General features: G+C 32.7%; 1 protein-coding gene across 1 annotated transcript; it reads left to right on the plus strand.

Annotated features, from left to right (window-relative positions):
* The first annotated feature begins 8,752 nt into the window (after positions 1–8,752).
* Positions 8,753–13,884, plus strand: LOC124941796 (1,4-alpha-glucan-branching enzyme 3, chloroplastic/amyloplastic). Its single transcript, XM_047482148.1, has 19 exons — positions 8,753–9,179; positions 9,247–9,318; positions 9,387–9,451; positions 9,525–10,202; positions 10,285–10,457; positions 10,542–10,631; positions 11,331–11,406; positions 11,493–11,600; positions 11,679–11,769; positions 11,891–11,992; positions 12,274–12,376; positions 12,444–12,581; positions 12,656–12,727; positions 12,814–12,912; positions 12,997–13,074; positions 13,149–13,259; positions 13,351–13,431; positions 13,529–13,633; positions 13,727–13,884. The coding sequence occupies exons 1-19, from the start codon at positions 8,890–8,892 to the stop codon at positions 13,850–13,852; spliced, it is 2,658 nt and encodes an 885-aa protein (XP_047338104.1). The 5' UTR covers positions 8,753–8,889; the 3' UTR covers positions 13,853–13,884.
* The last annotated feature ends 5,590 nt before the right edge of the window (positions 13,885–19,474 follow it).

Here is a 19,474-nt window from a genome sequence, read left to right on the forward strand (position 1 = left end):
ACATGTTGGTTTAATAGCGGAAGCAATAATAGAGTTGGCCACTGGTGCCTCAGATCGTGCTTGAGAACGTGTTAACATATGGTGTGTTGAGAATGTCAGAGCACTTTGTAGAGAATTCGATACAATGTATATCCCTATCGATAGAGGTGCATGTGTTGTGTTATCCGATGATGATGTAGGGGGTGGTACCATTGGAGTAGGAGGTGTCATCACTTGAGAAGGGGGTATTATTATTGGAGTAGGATTTGGTACTACCAGATGATTCACCTCAAGTGGTATTTGTGAATGATCCTTTATATTAGAGAATTATGAAGCAAATACTGGAGTAAATAATGTAGATGGTGGTGTTGATCTAGTTGATGAAGCGAATGAGTATACAGATTCATTGAATGTAACATGACGAGAAATATATACGCGACCTGAAGGAATATGTAAGCACTTGTATCCTTTATGAACAAGACTATAACCCAAGAAACTCATGCTTTCACGCTTTGTATCGGAACTCCGAATTGGATTTGAACCAAGCTACTTACTAATGCATAATGTAGATCTGAAATCCAACTTGTGTTGATTATAAGGACGTGTAAGTGGATAACACGCACATCCAAATGTCTTAAGAGATGCATAATCCGGTAGCTTTTTAAATAAAACCTCAAAAAGTGATTGTTTATTTAAAACATGAGTGATAATCCTATTAATAAAATAAGTTGCTGTCAAAAATGTATCATCCCAATAAGTGCAAGGTATGCTCGCATGAGCTAAAAGGGTAAGACTTGTTTCAGTTATATGACGAATTTTGCGTTCAACAACACCATTTTGTTCACTTGTGTGTGGACATGAAAAACGATGGTGAATTCTATCAAATTAGTGAGATTCCGATACTCACCACCTCCATCTGTTTGTAAAGTTTTAATTTTTCGATTAAACTGATTTTCAACTAAATTTTTAAATTTAGTAAAAATATTTAGTACATCAGATTTTCTAGCTATCGGATAAATCCACGTATATCTGCTATAATTATCCACAAAATGAACAAAAAATTGATAACCCAATGAAGTAGTTACCGGGGCAGGTCCCCAAACATCAGAATATATCAATTCAAGAGGCTCACGTAGTTTTGGAAACTGATGTAGAAAATAATAATTTGTGAGCTTTTCCAACATGACAAGCTTCACAAAACGTAAATGTACTACTACTAATTAAAGGTAAATGAAAACGAGAAATAACGTAAGAAGATGTCATAGATGATGGATGTCCCTGTTGTGAATCTAATATTCACAACAATGAGGATTCTATTTCCAAAGATGAGGATGCTATTTCCAAAGATGAGGATTCTATTTCCAAAATTACTGAGGGTTGCAATAGACGTAGTTATATCTTTTAAGGGTTATTTTATAATTTGTTAGTCTATAAATAAGGATAGAATAGTAAGGAGAGGGGATATATTTTTGGTATTCTAAATTGTTATACTTTCTCTTTCTAATTATCAGAGTCGTCGCTCCTGGTAACCCTAACCCTAATAAACTCTCAATTTCTATTCAGTCTGTTCTTCTATTCGTTCTTCTATTCACTCTGTTTCTTTTATCAATCTATTCTTCTATTCAATCTATTCAATCTGTTCTTCTATCTATTATGTTCTTATTCTGTTCTTTTACTCATTCTGTTCTTCTTTATCTATTCTACGAAACTATTATTGTGAGATTTATATCGTGATTGATAGTAAGGTCACGTCAAGTGGTATCAGAGCTTACGATCCTCGGACCTCCGCTGAGAATGGTGAATTCACGTAGCAAAAATAATGAAGAGATGATCCAGAATCTGACTGAACGCATCGAGACGATGGAATCACAAATTAATGATAAGTTCCAGTTACTACAGCTAGAGAGTCTCAAAAATAAGGAAGAAATTGCTCGTAACTTCGAGATTATGCAGAAAGCTAACGCTGAAAAATTTGAATCTATAATAAGGCTGTTGGAATCCAAGAATTCCAACACAAATAATAAATCAACCGAAGACAAAGGAGGAGGTTCAAATACACCTCCACTACAGTCGAGATCTGGTTATGGAGCAACCCCTTACGGGAGAGATGGTATTTACAGAAGGCCAGACAAACAGCCGGTCGAACAAAGTTTTGGAACAACTGAGACTCCTATCAGTAATCGGAAACAAACTACAAGTCCTAATTCGATACGGACCGCGGGAGATCATCCATTACTAAATTGGGAAGAATTCTCTAAAGAGGTGTTATTAGCATTTCAAGAAAAGGGACACCAAGATGTGATAATAGAATTTAATCAGTTAAGACAGACAGGGACTTTGAAAGACTATATCTATCAATGGCGAGAGCTAAGAGCATTGGTTGCAGCTAAATGTTTTCCACAGAACGACGAATACTATGTGAAGAGTTTTATGGGAGGCTTATGACCTGAATTGAGGGAGGTTTTAAAGATGGCAGGACCAGTGACATTAGATCAGGCAATAAAACAAGTTAAGGTGAAGGACGAATTCCTCGAACCTCTTGGTAAGGAAAAGAAATTGTTCACCAAATTGTCAACTCATACCTCAAATGAAACACAACCAAAACCTCCATGGAGTAATAACCAACAAGGTACGTTTAAACCAAGTATTAACGAAAATACTACTGAAATACCAGTTAGAGATCTCACGTTTGCAAAAATGAGAGAAAAACGTGCTAAAGGTATTTGTTTCAAGTGTGACGGAAAATATTCCACAGATCACGTTTGCCCCAATCGTCATCAGTTATTCAATATTGAAGTAATGGAAGACGAGATAAATGACTGGTTTAAAGCTAAAGAGGAATCCAAAGCCGAATATATCTATGATGACTGTCTTAAGGCTAAAGAGGAGGCTATAGTCGAAGGAGTTAATGACGGGGGTTCGATTTCAATGCACGCTCTTAATGGGAGTGCTAATAATGCTACGCTCAAGATTCTTGGACAGCTCAAAAAAAGAAAAATCACTATATTAATTGATAGTGTTAGTACGCATTCGTTTATTGATGAGGGTACTGCATCTCAGTTGGGTTGTGTTCTAAAGGAAACAATGCCTATGGGGGATACTATTGCAGGCGGAGGCAGAATATTTAGTCGATTCTTATGCACAAATTTGGCTTGGAAAATGTAGAGTCATGATTTTCTACTAGACTTCCGAACGATCAAGTTGGGAGGTTATGATATGGTTTTGGGAGTTGATTGGATGACTAAATATGGACCAGTGAGCCTTGATTTCGAGGCAAGAGTTATGAAAGCTAGGTTATCAGGTGAGAAGATTCGACTGTCGGGTGATAAAGAGGACAGTTCCTTTTATTTAATGACAGGGGACGACGCAGCTCGTAATGAGAAGAAGGGTGACGATTATTTTGGGGGTCAACTATTTTTTATGAATGCTGAGTCTACAACTCTGTTATCAGCCCAAATTCCTGAATTCTGTAAACAGTTTCCGATGCAGAAGCCACGTTCGAAAAGGGCAAGGAAGTTCTTAAGGGGAAGGGGATGTTGTGAATCTAATATTCACAACAATGAGAATTCTATTTCCAAAGATGAGGATGCTATTTCCAAAGATGAGGATTCTATTTCCAAAATTACTGAGGGTTGCAATAGACGTAGTTATATCTTTTAAGGGTTATTTTATAATTTGTTAGTCTATAAATAAGGATAGAATAGTAAGGAGAGGGGATATATTTTTGGTATTCTAAATTGTTATACTTTCTCTTTCTAATTATCAGAGCCGTCGCTCCTAGTAACCCTAACCCTAATAAACTCTCAATCCTGGTAACCCTAACCCTAATAAACTCTCAATTTCTATTCAGTCTGTTCTTCTATTCGTTCTTCTATTCACTCTGTTTCTTTTATCAATCTATTCTTCTATTCAATCTATTCAATCTGTTCTTATATCTATTATGTTCTTATTCTGTTCTTTTACTCATTCTGTTCTTCTTTATCTATTCTACGAAACTATTATTGTGAGATTTATATCGTGATTGATAGTAAGGTCACGACAGTCCCAAGCGTTGGTTCTAAATAGTAGCTGGTGAACGAACACTTGTGAAAGCTTGAATTTGATGATGAGAATATGATGGTGGTATAAGACAATATAGACCTCCTCTTAGTGTTCCACGAATTAACTCATTCTTCGTATCCTGGTCCTTAACAACACAATAAGTTGGGTGAAACTCAAAAAATACATTATTATTAGCCGAAAAACGACAAACACTTAACAGGTTCTTAGTGGTGCCAGGTACATGAAGAATATTTTGAAGTTTTAGTCTTCTCACATTACTAGGAATGAAAGATTCTCCAATATTAGAAATAGATAAGGTCATACCATTTCCAAAAGTAATATTTTCCGTACCTTGATAAGGAGAATGAGTATGAAGATTGTTTAAGTCAGCTGTCAAATGCTCTGATGCACTAGAGTCTGGATACCATGAGGGGTCTAATATAGAGGCAGACGACGCCATCATTGCTGATGGAGTAGATTGTTTTGGTTCATACCGATGATAACAATCATTTGCTTGATGGCCATGACGATTGCAAATTTAACAAATAAGATGATATCTGCAATTTTCAGCTACATGACCTATTTTTTTCACAATTCGTACACTTTGATTGATTTCCACTATTTCGGTTTCCTCGAAAATTTTCATCAGCTTTTTGTTTGTTATTTATTTGGGTTAAATTCTGTGACCCAAATGAGTTCTGATTATTCTTTGGCCAACTGTTACCATATGACCCATTACCAACATTTGGCCCACTGCCATTAAGTTTAGCTGTCTCAAAAGAGGAAGAGATATTATGAATCTTACCTCCAAAAAAAGATGTTGTGGATGAAAGATGTGGAGCATGGAAACTAGTAGGTGTTCGATTATTGTTCCGATTCCTATTACTGTGATTTTGACGACCATGTGTTACGTTAGCCACTAGAGCACCAAACGATGTGGACTCAATGTATCTTTGTTCGTGAGTCAATAGGTGGCCAGTGAGTTCATCAACCGATATTGGTTCAATTCGAGTGGTTAGGGCGACAATCAGGTTTTCATATTCATGTCCTAGTCCTTCGAGAATATGGGCTACAAGATGATGATCTAGAAACGTTTCACCAGAATAGTTCATCCCACTGTTTTCTTTCTTTTCTGTCTGTAACTGCATTCTTAGTTGCATAAGTCTCGCTTGAGATTGAGAAGCGTACATTTTCTCTAACGTTACCCACAATTTGTGCGTTGTGTCTATATTGGGGCCGACGATTTGTGTGAGAATTGAATCTGATAGTGTTGATTGAAGCCAAGAGAGTATTCTTTGATCTTGTTCTTCCCAAACTTCAAATTCAGGATTGTCAATTTGTTCACCATTGCTATAAAAGATTTTCTTCACCGGAATCTTTGATTCTTGAATAAATTTGCTGAATTTATAACCCTTGATTATTGGCATGATTTGAGATCGCCATATCATGTAGTTTTGTTGATCCAACTTTATGCAATCTGCGGAAAGTTGATAATGGTCGGAGGATTCTCCATAGAATCGATGCAGAGAGTTTTCCCTGTTTATTTGCTCCGATAAAAAGTGAGAGAGTATTCAAGAACAAGAAGAATCGTTTATTCATTGTATTCAATATTAAATCTGTACAGGTTATATATAAGATTAAAAAAGGAAAGATAATCCTAATTATAAGGAATATAATAATTATCTCCTAATTTTAAGAAATATGAATATAATAACTATATCCTATTTATTTTAATTATTGATGTAGATATTATTTAATATCTTTAATATGGACAAATATCTTATTTTATATTCTAATAAAAACAAAATTAGTTTTGTTATGTCGAGTTAGGTGAATAGCTTAGAATTCATTAAAACTTCCTTTAATCCTTCATGCGAGTGCGACGTTCTCGCTGTTCTTTTACATCTCTCATTGTTCTTGCTTTTGGCTGCTGTGGGTTTTCTTTGGTGCAGAAAATCTAAAATGGGTAAAAATGTAGTTGTGATTCTTTGTGATTAGATGCTCCAAGTGCCCTATGGAGATTGAAATGATTAACCCTTTGAGAAGGCACATGAGACACAATGAGCATTTGGTGGTCACAAGAATCCCATTTTATAAAAATGGAGATAAGTTACAATTTTGATGTCAAACAAATTTTCCTCCTTTATGATCTATTAAGGTAAATATTCATTTATAATTATATTTTAATTTTGTACTAACTTTGTGTGTTTATAGTCATTTATTACTTTGTTATAGTTTAAACAATTAAAGTAGATATGTATACTTGACTCAACTCAAAAGTTTAAATGTTGTTTTATTATTTGTTGTATTTAGACTATAGCTGAGTATCGTGCATAAACATTCATATTCGACTCGGGCAAGTCATGTTAGACTCTCAATCGTGTCGTGTTGTGTCGTGTCTCAATCTTATGCGTGTCGTATCGTGTCTTGTCCCACTCAAAATATTATGATTGACGAACTCTTTCGTGTCGTGCTATTCGTGTCCAGAAGTTTATTCATGTCGTGCTAACTCGTGTTTAAATTTGTGTTTCGTGTTATTCTGACTAGAATTTGTCATCATGTCAACACAATCGTGTTTTGACACACTCATGTTAATTATTTATTATTTATATATATTAAATTATATTGTTAGTAAAAATTATAAATTATGATTATTAATTTATTTTAATTTAAAATTTTAAAATTAATTTAATAAAATAATGTATTAAATTTATTAAAAAAGTCATTTAATATGTAAAATGTGTAAATATAAATTTTAACATAAAGTTTCATAAATAATAATTTGAAGGTCAATTATTTAAAACGTTCTTTAAAATATATAAATAATTATTCAAATAAAATAGTTAAATTTGTTGTTATAAATTTATTATTAAAAAATAATATATAAAATTAGTGAAATTTTATAATTTTTAAAATATTAGATAAGAATTTATACTTAATTATTTTATTAGATATATATGATATTTATTATTATATAAAATTAAAAGTAGTGAAGATTTTTTTTATGATGAAATATAGTTTAAAAAAAAAATGTTTTATTAACTTTAAAATTTTTAGAGTGATTTAATATATTTTAATTGATTTAGTGATATATAATCATTCGTTATTGTAAATAAATATTTTTTTAGGAAAAAATTATTGAAATTGATATATTATTAATTTTTTATTTAATATAATTAAAAGTAGTTTGAAATTTTTTAGGTTATAAAATATTTTTATAACTATTCTCTATTGTATTTTTTTAATTAATATTAATTTTATAAATTAGAATTTTATTTAATTAATAAAATTAATTTAATATTTTTATTTTATAAATTATATATTTTTGTTTGATAAAGTTTCTTATTAACTTATAAAATTTTAGAGTGATTTAAGATTTTTTAAAATGGTATGATAATAAATAATTAAATATGTGATCAATTACTAGGAGAAAGTGAGAGACGTGCTAATTTGATAATATTAATGTAAATGTGGGTAGTTTGAGTAAGAAAATGGGAAAAGTGAGTAGATATTATAAATGTATTATAATATTATTAAAATTTAAATTATTATCATATATTTATTATTTAATGTATTAATAATAATTAAAATTATAAATAATTTAAAATTAATAAGTAATTAATAAAAATAATATCAAAAAGAGTTATTAATATACTCACATTTCTATTCATATAATTTTTTATTTATTTATATTATTAAGTTAATATTTTATTTTAATATTAAATTTTAGTACGTTTAATTTTAATTATAAATATTAAATTTATAAAATTAAATAATTTATTAATTGAATAAAATTGTAATAGGTTTATAGAAGGTTAATGTGACAGTTTAGGTAATGTGACTAATTGTGTTTATGTGGTTTCGTGTGTATACGCGTGTTCGTGTCGTGTCTATACTTGTGTTGTGTCTATACTCGTGTTGTGTCCGTGTCGACTCGTAACCGTGTTACGATCGTATAAACTCATAATCGTGTTATGATTGTGTCGTCTCGTGCTTGTATCGTGTCAACCTAAGACTTAAGTAAAATAATATCGTATCGTGTCGTTCCGTATAAATATCATGTTGGTTCGTATTTATCCAACCTATTGCCCAACTGAGCTAAATTTGCTGATACTATCTCACAATACATGTCTTAATCTTTAAATCACTTTAAAATTATATAGAGAGAAAATCTTTTCATAAATGGAGAAGATTTTTGAAGATTTTTGAATATTGAATATTGGGATATGCATTAGGACATGGTGTGGGCAGCATATTCGAGGTTTTTTTTTTTTTTTTTTTTTTTTTTTTTTTTTTACAATTTCTATCTTTCAGAGTTCATTTTTCATTTGTTATCAATCTGTCACCGATTTCTACACTGATAACGATCTAGAGACGTTCTCGATTTCTGAATTATTGTGTTCTCAGATAAGGCCGCATATAACTTCAAAATTCAAATCAGATTAGGCTCGATTTTGTTTATAAATGCGTCATAACTTATAAAATATAGCCGCGGTAAAGAAGATTATAAATTTAGGTACTCAAGGAAGAAATATTTCTAAATTGAGATCGCCTAATATAGCTAGAAGTTTAGAGTGTTGAATAAAAGGGCAGAGTATCAAATAAGAATTGAAGATATCTCCAAATTGTACTGATTTGGGTTAAAAAAAATTATATATGACATTTTTCGAATAAATATACATAATTTGTATGATTTATTACATTAAAAACCCATTGCCAAATTTGTCGGATAATCGCCTTGTCGCGTTTGCATTTCCAAACCAGCGACAAGGTCCGCGATAATCGCTTGCCCGCCTTATTTGTTCAGTGTATACACTACAGCTCTTAAACCTTTCCCTCCTCTAATCCAGCCACCGTCTTCGGTTAACAATGGCTTCACTGATACTTCCAATCTTCTCATTCAACACTTCTTCCCCGAACAGCAGTAGTAACCCTCACCGCCGACTCGTCTTCATCCGCAGGACCATGAAGGTGAAATGTTCTTCCGCCGACCAATATCAACAGCGGAAACATAGAGAAACGGAACAACCAAACCGACAACATAAACAGGCGGCGTACAAGAGACTTGCTCTTGACGACGAGAAGGGAGTTGACCCAACTGGGTTTCTCACCAAGAACGGCATTACCCACAAGCTGTTCGCACAATTTCTGCGAGAAAGGTACTTTCTTTTCTTGTTAAATGGGTTTGTTTTGGAATCAACAAGAGATAATCTGAATTGTATTCAGGTATAAGCAGTTGATAGACCTCAGAACTGAAATCTTTACTCGCTTCCTGAATCTGAGTCAATTGGCTTCTGGGTTAGTATAGATAATGATCAAGGTTTAATTGAAAACTGAGGGATTATTTGATAGATTTTTCTTTGTAGATTTCAATATGTTGGCATGCACCGGAATGTGCAACACCGTGTGGATTACATGGACTGGGCACCAGGTTTTTTCTTACAGCTCAATGCTTCGATGTTTAAAATTAGCGATTTCTTTAAACTGTTACATTTTGATTACAGGTGCTCGCTATTGCTCTTTGGTTGGTGATTTTAACGAATGGTCTCCAACTGAGAACTCTGCTAGAGAGGGTCATTTTGGACATGACGATTATGGGTATTGGTTTGTTATCCTTGAAGATAAACTGAGAGATGGACAAGAACCAGACAGGTTATATTTTCAGCAATATAATTATGTAGATGACTATGATAAAGGTGACAATGGAGCAACTGCTGAAGAAATATTCCAGAAAGCAAATGATGATTACTGGGAACCTGGAGAAGACCGCTATATAAAAAATCGTTACGAGCTTGTGACAAAATTATACGAGAAAATGTTTGGCCCAAACGGGCCTCAAACAGAAGAAGAATTGGGAGATATCCCTGATGCTGAAACTAGATACAAGGAATGGAAAGAACAAAACAAACACAGTCCTCCCGACCACTTACCTGCGTATGATGTGATTGACGATGGAAAACAACACGATCTTTTGAACATAGTGAATGATCCTGTTTCAGCTGCAAAGTTTCGTGCTAAGAAGCCTCCTCTTCCATATTGGTTAGAGACTCGTAAAGGGAGGAAAGCTTGGCTTGAAAAATATACTCCTGGAATTCCTCATGGAAGCAAATATAGGGTTTATTTTCAGACTTCAGATGGGCCTTTGGAACGTGTTCCTGCTTGGGCTACTTATGTTGTCCCAGGTTTGTTTAGTTTATCCTTAGTTGTGAAAATTTGGAGCTTATGCATTATTTAATTGTTAAATTACTTGCGATATTTTGTTAGAGGGTGCGGGAAAACAAGCATTTGCTGTCCATTGGGAACCTCCTCCTGAATCTGCACATAAGTGGAAGCATAGCCCACCAGTTGTTCCCAAATCTTTGCGGATATATGAATGTCATGTAGGAATTAGTGGTTCTGATCCCAAAATCGCCTCGTTCAATGATTTCACACAGAAGGTGGGGAACTGTCGTGATAATTTGTTTTGGAATGATCCAATACTCGTATCATAATAATGAATATTTTTGCTTTCTTCATTGTAGGTCCTTCCTCATATAAAAGAAGCTGGATACAATGCTATTCAATTGATTGGAGTAGTTGAGCACAAAGATTATTACACTGTTGGCTACAGAGTGAGTTTTAAGCCATGGTTCTACTTAGCGCTTGTTCGATGTAGGGCTATTTGAAAAAAAAAGAATTATAAAAGTGGATTATTTTAGATCATTTGGGTTAAATTACTAAAACATCGTTTTGTATTTAATATTTAATTTTATAAAAAATGAGTGATAATTTGGTTGGTATTTTTGTGGATGATTGAAATAATTTGACTGATGAAGTGATTGATGATTAGATAATGAGTTATTTTGGAAAAATTACAAATAACTCAACATCAAACAAGCTCTTATACTGTTTCTTTTTTATCTTGGGAACCCAAAAGTTCCAATGATCTGGGCTAACAACCGTGAATGTCAAGATCATATTGAATGCTTATTGCACTAGTTCAATGTTTTCGAAACTGCTCAAATCCACTTTGAATATGGATTCCCCAACAATGGCAGGCATTTTCATATTTTTTCCGTCATAGTTAACACTATTGTGCAATCTTCGCATCTCTTTATAGAGTATTGATTTAGCTATCTTCAATTCCTTCTTTTCCTTGTTCCGGTTGGAATTTGCTTTGAGTCTTTCAATTCATCTTTTGATAGCTTCGTCTATACACTCTATAAATCTAGAATGTATTAGCCTAATGATAAGTTTCTGATTAGTATTTATTTAATTTAGCTTGAAGTTTAAATTTGCCCACTGTCTTTGATACCTCAATGTCTATGCAGGTGACAAATTTCTTTGCTACTAGCAGCCGATATGGCACACCAGATGATTTCAAGAGCTTGGTTGACGAGGCTCATGGTTATTGATTAGTCGGTTATTGTTGAATTGTTTCTGTATAGATTAAAATTTAATTTAACTATTATTGTTACTCTTTCATTTTCTAGGACAAGGACTGCTAGTTTTTCTAGAAATTGTCCATTCATATGCAGCGGCAGATGAGATGGTTGGTTTGTCACTTTTTGATGGTTCGAATGACTGCTATTTTCATACAGGTAAACATTTCAGGATCTTTAAATATGTAATCTTTCTGTTATATTAATGTTTTTAAGCTATTTTTGACTGAATAATAGGTAAACGAGGGCACCACAAACATTGGGGTACAAAAATGTTCAAGTACGGGGACATTGACGTGCTGCAGTTTCTTCTCTCGAATCTGAATTGGTAAAATTATACATAGCATAAAGATTTGCCAAGCCAATAATCTGTTTTAATTTATAAAAAAACTTAAGTTGATTGATGAAATATATATTGGTGTCTTTTAACCTAACTTGTATATTGGTAGGTGGGTGACGGAATATCGCATTGATGGATTCAATTTTCATTCGTTGTCATCAATGATCTACACACACAATGGCTTCGCTACTTTTACCGGCGACATGGAAGAGTAAGGATCAATTTCTTCATTACATTGCATACATTCACTCATTCAAATGATCAACCAACATACCAAATTACCTTCTACTTAAACTTTCATAACATTTAAACTGTTAAATACAATGATTATTTTGTCATTTAATCCAAATAACCCACATTTTAATCAAACAAGATTTTTTATTCAGATAACCCAGATTATTTCCTAAAACCTTACATCAAACAAGCTATTATGTTCTGTTATTTTCTTTGAAGAATTTATTCATTTAAATGACATGATGTTCATTGATGCAGGTATTGTAACCAATACGTTGACAGGGATGCTCTGTTGTATCTAATTCTAGCAAATGACATATTGCACGCTATTCATCCTAATGTGATAACAATTGCGGAAGATGTAAGTATCAATAAACACGTCGGTTTTAATAGAAAAAGGGAATGAGATTTACTTCTTTTTTGTACAGGCAACACTTTTTCCTGGATTATGTGAACCAACTTTTCAAGGTGGATTAGGGTTTGATTACTTTGTGAATATCTCTGCAACTGATATGTGGTTGCAGTTCCTCAAGAACGTTCCTGATCATCAATGGAGCATGACTAAGGTTTCATATATTTATTGATGTCATCGGAAAATTGTGTTTGATATTTCATTGCTGTTGCTTTTATTTTGTTCTAGATGGTGAAAGTGTTGACAGCTGGTGGAAAAAATGCCGATAAAATGCTTTTGTATGCGGAGAATCATAACCAGGTGTCGTCATTTTGTCATAGGAGAATAATTAATAGAGATGCTTCGATCTTCATTTCCATAAAGCTAACAGTTTTATAATGTAACAGTCCATATCGGGTGGGGAGTCATTCGCAGAGATTCTATTTGGTGAATCCATGAAATATTCTTCAGACAAGGAATTGATCAGAGGATTTTCACTGCACAAGGTGGTAGTGTGTTCCTACTTAGTTAGTTATGCATGTTCTTATTTTGTTTCATCTACTAAATGTCGGCTTCTTTTGCAATTTAAGATTATCAGGTTGATTACCTTTACCATCGGCGGTCATGCTTACCTGAACTTCATGGGCAATGAATTCGGCCATCCAGAAGTGGGGTTTAAAAAACTCGAATTTTCTTTTTACTTATTTTTTCTTATGACTGATGGTTTTTAATTGTTTCCCAGAGGGTGGAGTTTCCCATGCAGGCTAACAAATACTCATTTTCGCTTGCTAACCGTCAATGGGATCTGTTGGAAAAAAATGAAAGGCATCGAGAATTGTTTCTATTTGATAAGGTGCAAGATGAACCTATCAATTAAAATAAATAACGGTTTTGTATACCCAAATTTCTGATATATAATTGAATTAATTAATGATTTGTTATAGGATATGATGGAGATGGATAAAACTGAAAATGTTATTTCTAGAGGTTCTCCTGATATTCACCATGTCAATGACGAAACCATGGTTATTTACTTACTTTTTTTTTATATTCTTTTTACTCTGAATTAAAAAATATGGTAAATTTAAGTAATTTATTTATTAAATGTCCATCCATCCACAGGTTATATCCTTCTCAAGAGGCCCCTATATCTTTTTATTCAATTTCCATCCCACAAACTCTTATGAGAACTACACAGTGGGTGTGGTAGAAGCTGGAGAATATAAAGTAAGTTGTAGATAATAATTACTGTACTTTTTTTAACTGCTTTATATTTTACTTGGCTTGATCCTAAGTAATTGTTGTTTATATTGGTGGCAGATCATATTGAATTCAGATGATAACAAATATGGTGGTGAAGATGTAATTGGAGAGCAGCGATATATACAGAGAACCATTAATAAAAGGTTTTTTACCCGAATGACGTACTTTTGTAATTTATGTTAAGGTAATAATCTATTTTATGTGCTGATGATTTGGCATTGCAGGGCGGATGGTTGTCGAAACTGTTTGGAAATCCCACTACCCAATAGAACCGCACAGGTCTGTGTTCTGCTGCTTTTTTCGAATTCCCAGATTTGAAAACGTTTAGAATGATGATCCATTTATGTTGTTTCCTTCAGGTGTACAAACTGACACGAATTTTGAGGATATAAGTGAAAACTGCTCGATCAGCCTCACCTTGTGGTGTGGTGTGGTGTGGTGTTGGGTCATTTGATCATCAAGAGGAATCGATTCGATCTTTTGTTGTAGAGAAAGGTTGCATCTTCTTCTTCTTTTCCTAATGTATAAATTCTCTCCAGTTCTAGTTCTAGTTCTAACAATATAGCAACTGGAATGTTTGATTACATTGCTTCAACTTATGTTTTGATAGGAACAAAACATAATGTAAAAATAAATAAATACAATATGATTAGCCTTTAATGTAAAAATAAATAAATAAATTTTACAATTTGTTTGATATTATATATGAGGTGGTTTATTTGGTTGTAGTGTTCTAAAATGTTATTAGTCTCTTGGCATTTGTGGTTAATATAATTTTAATGAAAAAAATTATGGAATGTCTTGAGAAATATCATTCATGAATGTGTATTGAGCTTATTTCTTACAAGTGTCAAATGAACAAAATTATTTAAACCAAAAAGTATAAAAAAAAAAGATTTTTACACTTAGAATGTGTTTAGATGAGAGAATTGTCATGAATTGGCAAATGTTATCAATAGAGGAACTGAAAATGAAAATCACACAATAAAACTTAGAAATTTAATAGCTAATCTTTTTTAGATTTTGAAACTGCTATACAAGAACCAATGCTAAATTTAAACATTTATGTGTAATCTTAAAATAAATATATTTTAATACATGAAATACATTTGTCTAAAATGGTAAAATAAAGTAAAAATTTAAAATAATAAACAAATAAGTTTAAAAAATATAACGTATAGTGCGTATGTCATGTTCTAAGTATTAAAAAAATAATATCATATTCGTGTGACACATTATATGTCGTTCAAAAAAATTGTATTTTAATCTTGATAATAAATTTTCTACCAAATAAAGTAAAATTCACGTCATACAACAATCACGCGGCCATGTTAATTCTCTTGTATTTTAAGCTAGCTCATTTGGTTGTCATATTTTTATAACAATGCTTAGATGACTATATTTTTATCGCATTATATGAACTCTTTGTAAAAAACAATCTTTTTATCACATGTATAAACTCTTTGCTTTATGTTTTGATAGGAACATGTATAAAATATGCTGGTGACAATTATCCAAGCAAGACATTGCATCCCTCTGCCTCACAAATACAATATAATTAACCTTTAATGTAAAAATAAATATACAATTTATTTGATGTTATATATATATTGATTTATTTGGTTGCAGTCTTCTTAAAATATTATTTTGTGGTTAATATAATTATAATGAAAAAAAATTATGAAATGTCTTGAGAAATATCATTCATGAATATGTAAAATAAAGAGAGCTTATTCACACAAAAATATTTATTCAAATACAAATTATTTAAACCATAAAGTATGGATTTTTTTTCACTTAAAGTGTTTGGGTGAGAGAATTGTCATGAATCATCAAATGTTATCAATATAGAGGATCTGAATAGAAATCACACAATAAAACTTAAAATTTGAATAGCTATTTTTTTTTTAACTTTTAAACCGCTCTAAGAGAATGGAGAATTTAATGAAATGATCCTAATAATGTCCTCTTTTTGGGAAATGACCACAAACCTTGCAAAAATGACAATTCAGACGAATATACCCCTTCACGTCACGCGACGATGCGTCGCATCTACGTCGCATCAGCGTCGCGTGATGAGACGGGATGACCTATGAAAAGTCAAGAATACCATTAATATTTATTATAATTTCTCTTTTTTTTCTTCTCATTTCATTCTTCCCCTTTCTCTCTCTTTCCGGTCTTCTCCTCTTTCTCTCTAAACTCAAACCTTAACACACAACGACGATGACAACCACACAACAGTGAAGACAACCATTAGCGATCGAGACGATGGTGCTCATTTCGGACACAACAACACAGCCATGAGCACGGGCACGATGGAGGCAACTAGTATACTTCTATTCTTTTCTTCCTCGACCATTGTTTGGTGTTTATATAGTTTTGATAGCATGGCATAGTTGTTTGTTTTGTTTTGTTTATGTATAGTTGTTTGTTTCTTGATAGATACAATTGTTCATTATAAATGGTATTGTCACGTCTCGCGACGACACGCTCGTCTCGCGACCATACCATTAATAATAAATAATTGCATGACTTCAATGGTATGGTCGCGGTTAGCGACAGCACGCTCGTCTTGCGACTGTTGGGAAAAACCTGACCGAATAAAAGAAAAAACAAACGAAAGAACTAATTAATAGAATTTGATAACGGAGTTCGGCCAAAATGTTGCATACGTCTCCGAGAACTAAGACTATAAATTAATAAGGAAGAAGATATACAAGTATTGAGTGCAATAAATCAAAGATGTGGGAGTTTCTTTTATACACTAAGAAACTTCCCCAACTCCCATCATCTTCCGATGTGAGATTCTAGTCTAATTGTGAGAAAATTTTATTTTATATATTAAGAAACTTCTCTCACTCCCATCATTTTCTAATGTGGAATTCTAATTGTGCCAAAAACAACAAATCTCCACCTTGACACAATATTCAATACAAATCTTCATTATTAAAAAATAGTTCTTAAGTGTTTCCAATTGGCTCTTCAGCGCCGACTCAAACGTGGAAGATGTTTACCAAATCTAAACAATGTTTAGATTTGTTTTTTCCCATGTCTTTCATCTCGAACTCCTTACCCAATTGAACCTTCAATTTGTCAATTTCATATTGGCTCTTTGATGCTATCAACATATCTTCAACGTACAAGAGTAAATAAATATAAGACTCATCTTGCAGTTTGATCAAATACACACATGAATTGAATCTGGTTCTTGTGTATTTGTGCTCCATCATAAACTTGTCAAGTTGCTTGTACCATTTTCTCGACAATTACTTCAACCCGTACAATAATTTGTTCAACTTGCAACCCCAATTTTTTTATCAGCAACTTTTAATCTATCTAGTTGATAAATGTAGATTCCTCTTTCAAATGACCGTGTATGTCCGCGGTCTTCACATCTAGTTGAGCTAGCTTCAAATTCATCTACGCTAACAAGGCCAACAACATTCTAATGGAAGAGTGTTTAACAATAGGAGAAAGTACCTCATTATAATCACTTCCTTCCTTTTGAGCGTACTCTTTAACTACCACTTTTGCTTTGTAGAGAATATCAAATTTTTTCAGGAAATCCTTTTTTCTTAGAAAATATCCATTTACAACTAATTGTCTTCTTCCATTTTTATAGATGCGTCAACTTGCATGTCTCAATTTTCTGAAGAGATTTCATCTCATCTTCCATAAAATCTTTCCTTTTTCCATTTTCATTACTTCGACTGACATCTAAAAAAGTGGATGGAACATCATCTATAACTAGAAGTTCATAGGCCGCCATGTCAACAAACCAAACTGGTTTTTGAATAACCCATATTGTATGTTCACAACAATTGATTCACATTATTGTGAAGGTTCTTGGGTCGGAACCTCTTCCTCATTTGACTCTTCGTCCATCGTTGGAGAGTCACTTATATATAGGCTTATCTTTATCTTCTCAAAATCCACTTGTTGCGGGGTATAATAAATCTTGTCTAGTGTTACCTTATTTAACATTGAATAATTGTCAAAAGTAACATCTCTACTGATAATGATTTTCTTTGCATCCAAACACTAGAGGCGAAATTCTTTAACTCTAGTAGTAAATCCAATAAAAAAAAGCTTTCTTTCTTCGTGGATCTAACTTTGGTTCAACTAAATGATAATATGTTGTAGAACTAAAAATATGCAAAGATTTATAATCAGTTGTAGGTTTTCTAGTTCATACCTCTAATGGAGTCTTGTCACCAATTGCAGATGATGGTAGACAATTTACCAGATGTTTAGCGTATGACACATTTTCTGCACAAAATTTCCTGTCTAACCCAACATTAGACAACATACATCAAAATTTCTCCATCAATGTTTTTTTCATACGTTCCGATACTCCATTCTATTGTGGTATTTTTCTAACTATGAAGTGTCGAACAATGTCACATTCTTGGCATAACTTCTGGAATGGATCATTCTTGTATTCTCCACTATTATTAGTTCAGAGAATTTTGATATTTCTTCCTATCTCGTTTTCAACTTGAGTTTTCTATTTACAAAAAATCTCAAACACTTCATCTTTGTTCTTCTTAGTAAATACCCATACTATTCTAGAAAAATCATCAACAAAAGTAACAAAGTAATGTCTACCTTCAAGAGATGGGGTCTTAACAGGTCCATGGACATTTACGTGCACATAGTCCAAAATACCCTCGGTGTTATGAATAGCAATGCCAAATTTTACTCGCATTTATTTTCTCAGAACACAATTTCACAAAAATCTAATTTACAAACTTTTGTACCATTCAACAATCTTTGCTTGACAAGAGTTTGCATAGATTTCTCACTAGCGTGTCCCAATTGCATATGTCATAGCTTTGTTGCCTCTAATTCCTTACTGCTCTCGGAAAGTTGATACACCTGTTGCCCATTAACTGTACTATCTTGATAGTAAAACAAATTATTACTTTTCCTGATATCTTTCAACATCACTAGAGCTCTAGAGATTATCTTAAAATACACATGTTGTCCCATTAACTGTACTAATTTGATAGTAATACAAATTATTACTTTTCCTGATATCTTTCAACATCACTAGAGATCCATAAATTACTTTAAGAATTCCGTTTTCCAATTTCACATGTAGGCCATTTTACTTCAAGGCCCCCAAAGAAATGAGATTTTTTTCATATTCGGTATTTATCGAACATCTCTAATAATTCTAGTGGATCCGTCATCATTTCTCAACTTGATTGAACCTATCCCTTTTATTTTACATTGATTAGAATTTCCTATGTAAACAACTATCCCATCTAGTTCCTTAAAGTCAAAGAACCACTTTTGAACTGGTGACATATGATAAGTGCAGGCTTTGTCAAATATCCATGTATCAGAATGTGATGTTGTCTGTGATATCGACAAAGAGGATTCTGAATCTGCATCATCTCTATTTTTTGCAACATTTCCATCTTCAGAATCTTTCTCTTTTTTCTTTAATTTTGGGCAGTTAATCTTCTAATGTCATTTCTCACGACATAAAGCACATTCATCTTTGGCAACTCTACTTTTGGATCTTCCTCCTCCCCCTTTGATTTGCTTTGTTGACAGCCCCTGACCACCAAAGCTTCAAATGCTTCATATTCTCTAGCTAATTTGTTTTTCTTTTTGTCACTATTTCTCAATTCATGACTATATAAAGCAAAACTTACAACATCAAGAGAAACATTTCCCTTCCCATGAAGTAACGTTGTTTCTAAATGTTCAAATTCATTAGGAAGGGACGATAACAACATCAAAGCGAGATCTTCATTTTCAAATTTTACATCAAGATTCAATAGATCTGCT

The sequence above is a fragment of the Impatiens glandulifera genome, chromosome 6, assembly GCF_907164915.1.
Source record: "Impatiens glandulifera chromosome 6, dImpGla2.1, whole genome shotgun sequence".
In the NCBI taxonomy this organism is placed as follows: Eukaryota; Viridiplantae; Streptophyta; class Magnoliopsida; order Ericales; family Balsaminaceae; genus Impatiens; species Impatiens glandulifera.